This window comes from Mustelus asterias, chromosome 5 (assembly GCF_964213995.1).
Source record: "Mustelus asterias chromosome 5, sMusAst1.hap1.1, whole genome shotgun sequence".
NCBI lineage: Eukaryota > Metazoa > Chordata > Chondrichthyes > Carcharhiniformes > Triakidae > Mustelus > Mustelus asterias.
The window spans coordinates 123,520,089-123,535,140 of record NC_135805.1 but is presented as its reverse complement, the minus strand read 5'-3'; the positions used below and the strand labels follow the sequence as shown (position 1 = coordinate 123,535,140).

The 15,052-nt window shown below is 41.3% G+C and overlaps 1 protein-coding gene across 1 annotated transcript in view; it reads left to right on the top strand.

Annotated features, from left to right (window-relative positions):
* The first annotated feature begins 12,732 nt into the window (after positions 1-12,732).
* Positions 12,733-15,052, top strand: part of hmgcll1 (3-hydroxymethyl-3-methylglutaryl-CoA lyase like 1) — a 171,667-nt gene continuing 169,347 nt past the window's right edge. Inside the window, exon 1 of the mRNA XM_078213591.1 lies at positions 12,733-12,918. Coding sequence (XP_078069717.1) covers positions 12,733-12,918 — 186 coding nt within the window. The remainder of the gene's footprint in view (positions 12,919-15,052) is intronic.

The following is a 15,052-nucleotide window of genomic DNA, read 5'->3' as shown; positions in this document are numbered from 1 at the left end:
CCCGCTGGTCTGTCATCACGAAGGTGAGTCTGGATGGTAGCTTCTTCCTTCCTTCCTTCTTGGGTCAGTCTTCTGGATGGTCAAAGTTGCCTCCCTTATTGAGTCTTCATTTTTGGTGTGTCTGAGATGTGCACCTTTATCCTCCTGCTTGCCTGCCTTTCCAGAAACATCTCTGACTTCCAGCCAATGAGGTCTCGGGAGAGGGTCCCAATACCCAGTGGGTTTCTTGATGTCTGCCTGACAGGACACCGGGTCCCGCCCCCAGGTGTCCATCTCCATGGTGTTGCTTACATGTAACCTGTTGCCATGTAAGAAAACTCTAGGTGACAGAAAGTCTGGCCTGACTTGGGCTTCCAACAATAGGCCGATGCATTTTAATGGGGTGCGATGATCTTCTGCTGGGTCTCGGTAGAGTGCAATGATCTTTTATGGGTGACTGATGGGCCAGGCCCAGACATGTTCCTGTGTCTTTGTATATTTGACTTTGATCAAGTCTGGCCTGCCCGAAGTTTGACTGTGTTTGATTTTAATATGCCCAATTCTTTAATTTAGGATACCCAATTTAATCAGCCTTAAAATTAGGTCCTGATTATATTACCACACTCCCTTCTCTTGATCCAGTGAGCGTCAGCAAACCGGATCACACAATCCTAACTAAACCATCTCAACGAGCAAGTACCCCAAATCCGGGGGTTGATGGTATCATCCCTAACCCACAATAGTAACAACAAATTTAAATGAAATAAAATAATAAACAATACATCAATAGGGTATATCCAAAACAAAGCAATAAACAGTACAAAATGACAAGTGACTGTATATATTACAATATAGATGGGAGAGTATCAAGGCTCTTGATTGTAGAGCCTTTCCCAAAGTCGGATGGCCCTTGCCGAGTCCAAGTGTTGCAGAAATTCCTTCTTCCCTTGAACAAATTTAAACGTGAGGATGGTTAGGTACACTGCCATAAGTAGGATTCCTATTACGGCCAGGTGTGACAGAATATGGACCCAAGGGTGGATTTGGACATTTGAACCCCAATCCCAGAGGTCCTCCCACCATGTAGTGACTCTAATTTTACTAATGTTCTTTTTTATTTCCCTTGTTTGTTGCACCAAAGGTCTTGTGTGCTGTGATCAATTGTGTCCAAATTTGTTGAAATTTCTCGGGTAGAAGTGTTATCCCGGTATCAAATTTTTCAAAATAATCCCCAAGGTTTATCTCAATTCCTCACGAACGTTTATCAGTGTTTTCTCTCTTCGGTGTATGTCTACCATCTCAATTAATCCTATCCTGGCGGGAATGTGTGGTTTAATGCAAAAGGTAGTGTTGTGGATGTTACAAATGGCTGCCCCATGCTGGTAATTTTCTAGCGAGGTTGTAATACAATATTCTCCCTCCCCCCTGTAATCCTCCCTTTCCAAATTTTGAATTTCTAGTGTACAATTTAGGTCAGTGGTTGTTCTGAATCCACACAGGGCATGTTCATTTTCATACACGACCGTTTTGTCTGTGTGTTCACATTTCGTGATGTGGAGATGCCGGCGTTGGACTGGGGTAAGCACAGTAAGAAGTCTCACAACACTAGGTTAAAGTCCAACAGGTTTATTTGGTAGCAAATACCATAAGGTTTCGGAACACTGCTCCTTCGTCAGATGGAGTGGTCTCTGTTCTCAAACAGTGCACAGACACAGAAATCAAATTACAGAATACTGATTAGAATGGCTGGCTGTAGAGATTTGCATTCTAATCAGTATTCTGTAATTTGATTTCTGTGTCTGTGCCCTGTTTGAGAACAGAGACCACTCCATCTGACGAAGGAGCATTGCTCCGAAAGCTTATGGTATTTGCTACCAAATAAACCTGTTGGACTTTAACCTGGTGTTGTGAGACTTCTTACTGTGTTCACATTTCTCCAGACTGGTACCTATGAGCTTCCTCCTTTCTCAACCACATACGGTAAAGTCCCCTGGTATCCCATCCACATCCCTCCTTTAATGATCCCTATATTTTTGGCTTCAAAAAGTATCAACCTGACCTTATCTTTTAATATTACTGAGATCCCCAACACCATTCCTAGTGCGGTCCCCGGGGTTCCTCTACAACTATCGTTAGACCAGACCTTGGTCAGTTGCCATAATTGGCAGTTAGTGACATTGGGGTGTCTTTTTCCCCGGTACAGGTGTTCAATCTGTTAATCACTAATCCAGGATGGAACTTTCCCCCTGCTAACCTGGTCGAGATTCTCTCTTAACTGTTCGACAATCCATTGCCCATAGATGCTACACAGGGTTTGGTTCTGTTGCCTGGCATCATCTTCCACCCTCCCTCGGCTGATCTGATTAATAGTTTGGGCATGTCCTTTTAGTACAGGGGCTACTGCCCTTGTTCTCAGCCAAATCTCCCCTGGCATCTTGCTGAGCCAAGGTCTGTTTAACTTGTCGGGTTAGGACTCTGAGCTTATTATCCAAATCAGCCAGATCCAGTGCGTTAATGGTGGATGCCCCCACTCCATATACAGTCGCCAGATCATTCAGGATTTCCCTCTTCTTAGAACATAAGAACATAAGAAATAGGAGCAGGAGTAGGCCATCTAGCCTCTCGAGCCTGCCCCGCCATTCAATAAGATCATGGCTGATCTGAAGTGGATCTGTTCCACTTACCCGCCTGATCCCTATAACCCCTAATTCCCTTACCGATCAGGAATCCATCTATCTGTGATTTAAACATATTCAACGAGGTAGCCTCCACCATTTCAGTGGGCAGAGAATTCCAGAGATTCACCACCCTCTGAGAGAAGAAGTTCCTCCTCAACTCTGTCCTAAACTGGCCCCCCTTTATTTTGAAGCTGTGCCCTCTAGTTCTAGCTTCCTTTCTGAGTGGAAAGAATCTCTCCACCTCTACCCTATCCAGCCCCTTCATTATCTTATAGGTCTCTATAAGATCCCCCCTCAGCCTTCTAAATTCCAACGAGTATTGCGCCCCTTTGACCTGGGCGTTTCTTCCCCCTCGTGTGTCCCAGTCTTTCGGCTTAGCAGCCTCTGGGTCAAGTGGAGGTACAATTTTCTAAGTGGGGAGGGACACCAATCTGGTAATTGTGTTCCAGGTAAATCTACCACTACTGGTACCAATTCGTAGTGTGTGTTGTCGAATAATATTTTCCCTGTATGCTTTAGATCAACCCATTTTGGGGCCCTGGGGTGGTTTTGGGACAAGTGGGGATGGGTGTGCTAACAGGGCGGCACGGTAGCACAGTGGTTAGCATTGCTGCTTCACAGCTCCAGGGTCCCGGGTTCGATTCCCGGCTCGGGTCACTGTCTGTGTGGAGTTTGCACATTCTCCTCGTGTCTGCGTGGGTTTCCTCCGGGTGCTCTGGTTTCCTCCCACAGTCCAAAGATGTGTGGGTTAGGTTGATTGGCCAGGTTAAAAAAAATTGCCCCTTAGAGTCCTGGGATGTGTAGGTTAGAGGGATTAGCGGGTAAAAATATGTGGGGGTAGGGCCTGGGTGGGATTGTGGTCGGTGCAGACTCGATGGGCCGAATGGCCTCCTTCTGCACTGTAGGGGTTGTATGATTTCTATGATTTCTATGAGTTGGTCTTAATCCATTCTTAATTTCATAGTATATGTACTCATTCTGAATAACCTTACCGGGGCACTTCTTTCCTAATGCCAGCCCTTTTTCTGGGCCATGGGCTAGACAGGCTAGTTCCATGCATTCATAGTTAGTGTATGTCCACCAATCACTAATGAGGGTCATTCTTAGGGAGCAATAATCAGAGCTCCCATTATCTTTCCTGTAGTGGTTGTTACACCCATAGGTGATACTCTTATTGGGGTCTACCCATAGGATGCCTTCCTCACATTTGCCTGCATCTGGTGGGGTGAACCACATATATCCGGGGTATCGTAGGCTGATTTTCTGGTCTTCAGTTGGTGTGGTGTCTGTGGTTCGGTCTGAGACGAGGAGTCCCAGACAGCAGAGAAGTATGTAGTTCATTCTGGGGGAGATCAAGGTAGCACCTCTTAATTCTTATTAATACCTGATTCTCTTTTCCTTTTCTTTACTAGAATGTTGCATGACTCCCCTCTTTTTTCAAAAAAAAACAAAGAAATAAATAAATGAATAATAAAGGCACAATAGTGTCATACGAAGGGTTGGTCGGCAATCAGTGTTTAACGGGGTTGAGTGGGGTAAGGAGTTTGCAGAGTGTGCAAAATGGACTGTGGTGGCTGATCTGAAAGATGGGGCTTACATGGGGTAAGGCACAAACCACACCACAAGACAGGGCCTGATGGAAGAACATTGCTGCGGGCTTATGTCCCAGGGCAAGGAGGATAACTAACTAACTAACTAATAGTGCAATGATTGACAGAAAGAATGTTCTTTTGAGCTCAAATAAGCATAAGTTTTCATCACATAACATCTGCAAAAATAGTTATGAGTATGTTTCTTTCATTTTTCCTTTCAACAGTTTGGAAGTGATTTTCTTCTTGACATTTTCAGTCTCCCTTGGATAACATTTCAGTTCCTGAGCACGAGGATTGCAGGAAGCTCTTCCTCAGCTCTTGCCAATGTCACTCTCAAGTGGCTTGCCAAAAATGTGCACGGGAGCAGCATAGATTAATGCCCTCTGAGTGTTTTCCTCTTAAGTGCCTTCCCTCCAATTGCTACCTCTATAGGCAGCTTGCTGTGATTCGGAACTCACCATGTGTGGAATAGCAGGTAAACACATGGTATATCGCTCCCTGTTGTAGTTTTTGAGAACATGACTTCACCATGACATTCCGGACTTTTCTAATACGGAAGGTGCTGAACTAGCGTGTAGAATCTCTAAACAATCCATGTAACAGTTATGTCAATTTTTAAAAATGAAGCGTTGACCTAGCTTTTAATTCCAATGTTTAAATTGTGGATTAATTAGCTGCATCTGATGTCTGGTTCTTTACTCAAACCGTACTTTATACCACATACTGTGGTTTTACAATCTGAAGGTTTTTTTTAATGTAAGTTAATTGCTACCTAGAGAATTACTGAGACTTACTGAAAAGGAAAAACAGTGAATGATTATTCTTGCAGACCATAATTGGGGAGAATCTTTTCTTGACTGCCATGTTTTACTGGAACATAGATAACTCATTAAAAACTTTGGTTTGTAACTCCTCCTGCACTATTTCCAATCTAATTTAGTTCTTTCTGTTCCATATCTCTGGCAAAATCCACAAAGAATAGTATTTGATTTTTTTATAGAATGCAATAAAGAACAAAAAAAACTAATTATTCATGTCAATGCCTGCAGATTAAATTAGTGATTAGACAAAAACCCTGGGTTTGGTTTAAGGATCATGCATCAGTAAAATTCTATAACATTCAGGCTGTGCAAGTTGCATGTGTTGTGAACCCTACTACGATACAACTTTTGAACTTCAGCCTATCTCACTTTTCAAGTTGTCATGAAATTTTACTGGTGCAAGGTCCTAAAACCAAACTTTATTTGAATTACATCAGTTCCGTTTCCATGCTTTGATTTGATTTGATTTATTATTGTCACATCTATTAACATACAATGAAAAGTATTGTTTCTTGCCCACTATTCAGACAAAGCATACTGTTCATAGAGAAGGAAACGAGAGAGTGTAGAATCTAGCATTACAGTTATAGCTAGGGTGTTGAGAAAGATCAACTTAATGTGAGGTAGGTCCATTCTAAAGCCTGATGGCAGCAGGCAAGAAGCTGTTCTTGAGTCAGTTAGTACGTGTCCTCAGACCTTTGTATCTTTGTATATTTTTCCCGATGGAAGAAGGTGGAAGAGAGTTTCTCTGGGGTGCGTGGGGTCCTTAATTATGCTGGCTGCTTTGCCGAGGCAGTGGGAAGTGTAGACAGAGTCAATGGATGGAAGGCTGGTTTGTATGGACTACATTCACGACATTTTGTAGTTTCTTGCATTCTTGGGCAGAGCAGGAGCCATACCAAGCTGTGATATAACCAGAAAGAATGCTTTCTATGGTGCATAAAAGCTGGTGAGAGTCGTAGTTGACATGCCAAATTTCCTTAGTCTTCTGAGAAAGTAGAGGCATTGGTGGGCTTTCTTATAGTGTCGGCTTGGAGGGACCAGGACAGGTTGTTGGTGATCTGGACACCTAAAAATTTGAAGCTCTCGACACTTTCTACTTCATTCCCATTAATGCTCCCTCAAACACTAATACCTTTGTGGCCAATGTCACCAATCAGATGCTTTGTCATGGTGAGCATTGTCAATCTTATTTTCCTCAACTTTTGCACTGTATTGTCAATGACCAACCATTCATCTTCTGCAACCATTGAAACCATTTCAAATACCTCCATACAACTGCTATTGCCTGGCTCTGCTCCTTGCTGTTACAAAGCTGCAATCACATTGCCTGCAATGACTCTTTTTCCATCCTTACCTCCTTCCTAATCTTTCTCTCCATGTTTTCCATTGGTGACATTATCTAAAGAAATGGGGTCAGCATTTATATCTTTTAACTACTGCCTTTAACATGTCCACCACTGTGCTTATCTATCATTAAGTCATGATTGGTCTATAAATTTCCCCAACATCATTTAACATCAGTACGATGGAAGCTATTTAGTTTGATTCCAGCCAAAACTTCTGCAATCTTGCTATTGATTCCATATCCCTTGTTTCCTGTATCTAGGCTTCATCTGATAGACCGCAACAGTAGTATTCTTTGTGACTCTAAACCTGATTCAAAAGCAATATTCTACCCATTATCAATACCATCTATTTCTTCAATATCTCAATCTGAGCTTGATAACTCCAATACTTTATTGATCTTCTCTTAAAGTTCAGCCAATTCATTTGAAACTCTGCTGTCCTCATCCCATCCTATACTAAATCATGGTTCCCTATTGCTCATGTTCTCATAAGTCTCCATTGTTCTGAATCCATACATGTATTAAATTCAAAGCCTTGGGCCACATCTATAAATGTTCCTGGGCGTTACTTTTTGTTACCAGCTCTATTGGTCAGCTTGGGACAACTCTTCTGATTCTCATTTCCTTTGCATTCTCTTCTTCCTCTGTTCCACTTTCACATCTTTGTCTCTTTTGGCATGTTCTCTGGATATCCTTTGATCCTTCTGCCTCTATCACCGCCCTCAAAATGCTCCTCAAAATCTACTTTCATGATCATGGCTTTGCTCATATCCTTTAAACCTTCCTATTGTTTTTGATATTGTGAAGCATTTTGATATATTTTAGGATATGTTCAAAACATTAAATGCTAGTTGTGGCTATGTCCCAATATCAGAAAGTACTTTTTGATTTCCAATTCTGCTCTGACATACTCAGCACTGATTTGGACAATGCATAAAATTCTGATTAAATATGTGTTATTTATCAACTTTAAAATTTTATAGCCTTCCAATAGACTTAAAGGATCAGGATTATCCACTAAAACATTTTCAGTCCATTGTGTTCCAACAACAGTTTTGTTTCAACAACAGTGGAAACAGATTCCAAAGCTTTCAAAAGGGAATTGGGTAAATGCTTGAGAATGAGACATTTTTAGGGATATGGGGAAAGGACAAAGGAGTGAGATTGATTGGCTAGATCTTTCAGAGTCAGTTTAGGTAAGATAAGACAAATGGCCTCTTTCAGTTCTATATGATGCTATGATTCTATAAATAGCTCACTGCTGTCACATTTTATTTAGTTCCTTTTTGGATACTATTAACTATGCTTTATGATCACAGAGGATTCAGTACTGCAGAGAGAGACCAAACCTGCAAGAAATACTCTTCCATACCGAAATATTCCATCACTGTGTGGCGCACTCCGTAACTGCTGACAAAGCTGCACCTAGGAAAATATGTTTATAAACTGACTAACTGAGATGCACTTTAGTAAATAATTCACCATAAGGAGCTTGGTCAGCTTCTGCAACTCCAAAACAGATCTTTTTGACAAGGTGCTACATTCAACGATCAGTGGATACGTTTCAATCTAATTATGCAATGATTGTCAAGTTGAGGCAAGGTGAATAGAGTCATAGAGGTTTACAGCATGGAAACAGGCCTTTGGCCCAACTTGTCCATGCCGCTTTTTTTAAAAACCCCGAAGCTAGTCCCAATTGCGCACATTTATGCCCGTATCCCTCTATACCCATCTTATCCATTTAACTGTCTAAATGCTTTTTCAAAGACAAAATTGTACCCGCCTCTATTACGACCTTTTTTGAAGATGTAACCAGGAAGGTAGATGAGGGCAGTGCAGTTGATGTTGTCTACATGGACTTTAGCAAGGCCTTTGACAAGGTACCGCATGGTAGGATGTTGCATAAGGTTAAATTTCATGGGGTCCAGGGTGAGGTATCTAAATTGATACAAAATTGGCTTCTTGACAGAAGCCAAAGGGTGGTTGTAGAGAGTTGTTTTTCAAACTGGAGGCCTGTGACCAGCGGTGTGCCTCAGGGATCAGTGCTGGGTCCACTGTTATTTGTCATTTATATTAATGATTTGGATGAGAATATAGGAGGCATGGTTAGTACGTTTGCAGATGACACTAAGATTGTGGCATAGTGGACATTGAAGAAAGTTATCTCCAATTGCAACGGGATCTTGATTCAATTGGGCCAGTGGGCTGATGAATGGCAGATGGAGTTTAATTTAGACAAATGTGAGGTGATGCATTTTGGTAGATTGAACCAGGGCAGGACTTACTCAGTTAATTGTAGGGCATTGGGGAGAGTTACAGAACAAAGAGATCTAGGGGTACATGTTCATAGCTCCTTGAAAGTGGAGTCACAGGTGGACAGAGTGGTGAAGAAGGCATTCAGCATGATTGGTTTCATCGGTCAGAACATTGAATACAGGAGTTGAGACGCCTTGTTGGAGTTGTACAAGATATTGGTAAGGCCACACTTGGAATACTGTGTGCAATTCTGGTCACCCTATTATCGAAAGGATATTATTAAACTAGAAAGAGCGCAGAAAAGATTTACTAGGATGCTACCGGGACTTGATGGATTGAATTATAAGGAGAGGCTGAATAGACTGGGACTTTTTTCTCTGGAACGTAGGAGGCTGAGGGGTGACCTTATAGAGGTCTATAAAATAATGAGGGGCATAGACAAGGTAGATACTCAATATCTTTTCCCAAAAGGTAGGGGAGTCTAAAACTAGGCATAGGTTTAAGGTGAGGGGGAGAGATACAAAGGTGTTCAGAGGGGCAATTTTTTCACACAGAGGGTGGTGAGTATCTGGAACAAGCTGCCAGAGATAGTAGTAGAGGCGGGTACAATTTTATCTTTTAATAAGCATTTAGATCGTTACATGGGTACGATGGGTATAGAGGGATATGGGCCAAATGCAGGCAATTGGGATTAGCTTAGGGGTTTCGAAAAAAAAAAGGGCGGCATGGACAAGTTGGGCCGAAGCGCCTGTTTCCATGCTGTAAACATCTATGACTCTATGACTACCTCTGGCAGCTTGTTGCAGACACTCACCACCCTCTGTGTGAAAAAAGTGCCTCTCTGGACACTTTTGTATCTCTCCCCCCTCACCTTAAACCTATGCCCTCTAGTTTTAGACTCCCCTGCCTTTGAGAAATGAAATTGACTATCTAGCTGATCTATGCCCCTCATTATTTTATATATCTCTATAAGATCACCCCTCAGCCTTCTACGTTCCAGAGAAAAAAGTCCCAGTCTATCCAGCCTCTTCTTATAATTCAAACCATCAAGTCCCAGTAGCATCCTTGTAAATCTTTTCTGCACTCTTTCTAGTTTAATAATATCCTTTCCATAATAGGATGACTAGAACTGTACAAAATGAACAATATGTTCAAATTACGTTTTGAATTGTCACATCAATTTCTTTTGTAGATCCTGACTGTGAAACACGGCTGAATTAGGTTGCAAAATCAGCACACCTAATTGCATTTTAAGATGTTGTGAACCTGATAACTTGTAGACCAGTGATGACTTTGTTTAAAAAAAAGTGGCTATGTTAGTTATAAAATTCCAGTAGTTGGACAGAGCACAAATGGAGCAAGAATTAATCCTTATTGCACCTGGAGACCCTCAAGAGAAATGGAGACTGGAAAGTTGGATGAACAGTGATTGCTTTGAAAGAGCCGAGGCCATGTTAATGGCTGTTTTTATAAATGCTGTTAACATTTGTAAAAATAATATGGGTACTCATGCTACAATGTGACTATTAAGAACCAAGAAGAAACAGGGTCAAATGAGGTATGCATACAAAACTAACCCTGTCATCACCATGGAGATTTAAAACTTACTTAAATCAGGTTATGATATAATGAGGTGTTAACTATTTAATTAGTTTCCTCTTGCTCCATGTTAACAATCTTCAGTGTGGGACAGCAAGTGAATATCCGAAAATCTACATGAAGACAGAGTCAGAATCTAATTGTGGCTGGTTAAGAGCAAAGAGAAAATTCTTACCATTCATTGTGCAATATTCAATGAGGTCTCCAAGAAACCCCAATATTTTATGATATATTTTATCATATTGTAGATATGCAACTTTTTATAAAGATAAAAGGAAGCTGTTATTCTTTAAATCTGTTGAACGTGCTATTCTACCACATTGTAAATAAAAAAACAATGTAAATAAAAAAACAGCCAACACATTCAGATAGAATTAAAGATTAACCAAGTTAGGTTGGTTGGCCGTGCTAAAATTGCCCCTTAGTGTCCTGAGATGTGTAGGTTAGAAGGATTAGCGGGTAAATATGTAGGAATATGGGGGTAGGGCCTGGGTGGGATTGTGGTCGGTACAGACTCGATGGGCCAAATGGCCTCTTTCTGCACTGTAGGGTTTCTATGATTTTATGATTCTAAGTTTTATTTTGCATTTTTTGAAGTTTGTGCTTATTAACGTGGGAGGGAAACATTTTGCTTGACTGGTCGCTATAGTAATCTATGCCTTGTGCCCCATTATGACATCTGGTATTTTGTTTCTGTGACTGAAAATCAAAAATCCATAGCTGGAATGACTGGGAGAAGACAGGAACTACCATTTTTAGACGATTGGTGCATTTCTAAAGTGGTTGAAGATTTCCTTTTGCTTGAAATAAAGTTAACTTTTGTTCAAGTGAGTGAAAGGAAAACGACAACTTGTATAAATTATAGTTTGAAAATCGTCTTTCTAAATAAGGTCTATCTCTGTGAATGACACCTAGAGAGTAGTGAAGAGGAATTGCTAACAATAGAAATGGTGTTTCTGATCTGGTTAGAAAAATTATAAATGAGAAGGCGTTTACCCCATTTTACAGCAATATTTCAACAGGAATATTGGCTTTTAAAGATGGTTACTATGATCATGATCTGCATTGGGGCATAAATTCCAAGCAGAAAGGAGCAGAAGGCTACAACCCAGGAGCAGGTTGTAATCTCTGTTCAGTGAAAATTCTTTCTCCTTATTTACTTTACTGAAATTCTTCCTGATCATGAAAATCTCTAATAAATTTTCCTTTAACCTTCTCAGCTCTCGTTGGTCTCTCCAAATAGTTGAAATCCCTCATGGCTGATTCCATTCTAATAAATCTCCTCCTCTCTCTCCAAGGCCTTGTCATCCTTTCTAAAGAGTGGGACCCAGAATTAAACATTGAGGCCTAACCAATGACTTCCAAAGTCTTACTTTAATTTGGAGGCCCTTGCGGTTGATGAACACTGGATATAATATGTCCTATTACAGTCATTCAGCATTATGCTCACTGTTGGCCACAAATCCAGATTTGGTGTCATTGTCATTTCCTCTTTGGCCCCTAATTCGCTCCCCCTTCCTTATTCATTTATTATGTAAATGTTTGGAATTTCCTTTTGCATTACTGCTAATCTATAGTAATATTTACACTCTGCTATTTTTATTTCTTTCTTCACTTCTCTTCTGCAATTTTAATATTAAGCCTAGTTTTCTATTGCATCATGAGCCTCAAGTTTATTAGAAGTCTCCATTTTAACCTTTGGATGCCTGCTTTGTTCCTTCAAGGGAATGTGTTTAGGTGAACTAACTCTAAGTGTCTTCCATTATTCATTTGCTGCTTTATTTGCCAGTCTTTCATTCAATCCATCTGTGCGGATCACTTTTTAACTCAGTGGAATTAGTCCTCCTCCAGTTAAGGATTTTTATGTTTGATTGTTCCCAAGTTGCCTGTTTTTCATGATGACTCTAAAGCTAATAATATCGTGATCACTTTTTCAAAAATGTTTCTCAATGATACAGATTTGAATACCTGTTTATAGGGATGCACTGCTAAGCAGCTCCTGAATGGTGCACGAGTTGAAGTGTTTGGGCATGCCAATAGCTTGCCCACTGTTGATTCTGAGGGCAGCAGGGCTCTGTTGTTCTGCAAAGGTTTCCGAGAGGAGTCCTGAGCTATGCCCAGAGTGGGACTTAACTCTTGTCCCCCAATAGCCAGTCTGTAACTTGCCAGTCTGGTTGGCATAAAAGATGGCATAGAGGATTGGCTAGAATGGAAGAGTCATGACTGCTGCGAGCTACTGAGCTTCACAATGTGGTACCAAAGCAACTTAGAATGAGGGAGTGGACTCACTTTCCATTGATAAGGATGCCAGACTGATGATAGAGATCATGTGAGTTAATGTGGGTTCAGTCTATTATGGCCTGTACCAATGGGAGATGCTGCCATGTGCGTGAAATGCTGTCACATCCTGCTTTACTTTGTCCATAGGGCAGATACTGTAATTGTTCCTCTTGGTGGAATGAGGCTTGCTAATTTCAGTGATACGTTGATGCAGTGTGGACTGCGAAACTTTGTTCATGTCACCTGTTGCAGCCTGGAAAGAGTCAGCGGCATTACCAGTAAGGTACATGGTGATGTTGCATGTCATGGTACAAGTTTTGAGCTGTGGTTGCTGCAGGTGACATACATCAATCATGAGGTGAAGGTATATCCTTCATCGCTCCTCCATGATATTTGTGCAAATGAAGTGCTTACAAAAAATGCACTGTGGGTGTGGTCTCCAATGCTGTACCATCTTCCTCCTCCCTCCCACAACAGCTGCTCCTGCTCTCTGCTGTCTTCTTTGTCACTCCCCTTTCTCTTTCTGCCCCCAAAGCTGTCTTACCAGGCCATCCACATTGGTGTATGTGGGAGCATTTGGTGCACAAGATGGCTGCCATGTTTCTTGTATTACAGCAGTGACTACACCTCAAAAAGTATTTCATTGTCTGGAAAGCACTTTGGGGTTGTGAAAGGAGCTGTAACAAGTCATATTTTAACATCATGATCCCTTTAAGTAGCATGGTTGAAGGGTTTTGCCTGGTGAGCCATGCACTGGGACATAGTAAAAATTGAAAAGTATTGTAGGAAAAATGCATTAACTTAATTTAAATTAAACATTCTGCCTTTTGATCCCGCTACTGACCTATCTGCCTAACACCAACATTATGGCTGTCACACTTTCAGCTGGATATGTGTGTGCTGCCTGCAATTAAATTGGGACATTAGGACCAAATATTGGATGGCTGTGCCTATGTTTCTGTAGGCCCCTATGTTCAAAGATAAGAGAAAGACTTGCATTTATTTCACATTTTTCACAACCACCTGACAATTCAAAACACTTTACAGTCACTGAAGTAATTTTGAACTGTACTCACAGTTGTAATGGAGAAAGCACAGCAGCCAATTTGCCCACAGCAAGCTCCCACAAATGACCATGTGAGAATGATCAGGGAGCTGGTGACATGGTGGTATTGTCCAGAAACCCAGGGTTCTGCTCTGGGTACCTGAGTTTGCATCCCACCACAGCAGATGGTGAAATTTGAATTCTGTAAAAGAAATATGGGATTAAACATCAAACGATGACTAGTGTTGATTGGCGTAAAAGCCCATCTAATTCATTAATAATTAGGGAAGGAAATCTGCCATCCTTACCTGGTCTGACCTACATGTGACTCCAGACTCGCAGCAATGTGGTTGACTCTTAAATGCCTTCTGACATGGCCTTGCCAAACTCCCAGGACAATAAATTCTGGCCCAGCCAACAATGCCCACATCCCATTAAAGAAAGATAATCTGCGTTCAATGGTGTTGAGGGATAAATATTGGCTAGCTCATTTGAAAAGTATCTGACGGAATCTTATTTCAACACCTCATCCAAAAGTACAGCTGACCATGCAGCACTCTCAGTATTTCAGTGGAGTGTCGACTTTGATTATTATGCTTCAGTCTTGGACACCTGAACTTAGAACCTTTTAAGAGTCGGAGGCAAGGACTGGCTCACAAAAGGTACTAAAATAATCATGAGTATAAAGAAAAATCCATTTTATTTTTTACATAATCTAGTACACCGCAAAATGTCATCCTTTGTGTGGAAGCTGGTGGGTATTTTCCATTACTGATGTGTATGTGTTAGTGTCCACGTCCAGATGAATTTTCCAGTTACATGCGTACAGAGTGGGCGTACTCCTGATGCAGTGTTGTGCAGCATCTGTATTTGGAGAGCAGAAAGCAGGGTAATTGGATGCTGATCCACCATAAGTACACGAGCATCACATTATTCATTGCCGTTTTTTTTTAAGTAATCAATTCTATTTTATTTTTCATTGCCTTCTTTGGAGTCATATAGTCGGCGATTGCATTAGAAAAGGGGCCGGGGCTGTGTGACTCGGCCAGTGTGTGTGGGGGCGGGGGAGTCACGTCAATGGGGACCGTTCCCTCGACCATCAAAGAATGCCTGAGCAGCAGGTTAAACATGGACTGGCTCTCCCCTGGGGACACCTTTTTCTCTTTAGAACTGCAGGTAAGATGCTCCAGTCATGCATTGCTACCTACTGTTAGCCAATCTATCGCTCCAGTTAAATCTTTTGATGTATTTATTAACTCTTGATGTAAGCAGCGTAATTGCATGCCAATAATTCGTAAATAGCAGCTCAAAAAGACAACTTAATTAATTGAGCCACAAATAATCCTCAAAACATGAAGTGTGTGTGTGTCTATGGTTGGGGAGAGGGGTTGGGGTACTTTTATCTCTATAACAAATCAAAATAGAGATCGGTTGGAGACATTATTTTTAAATC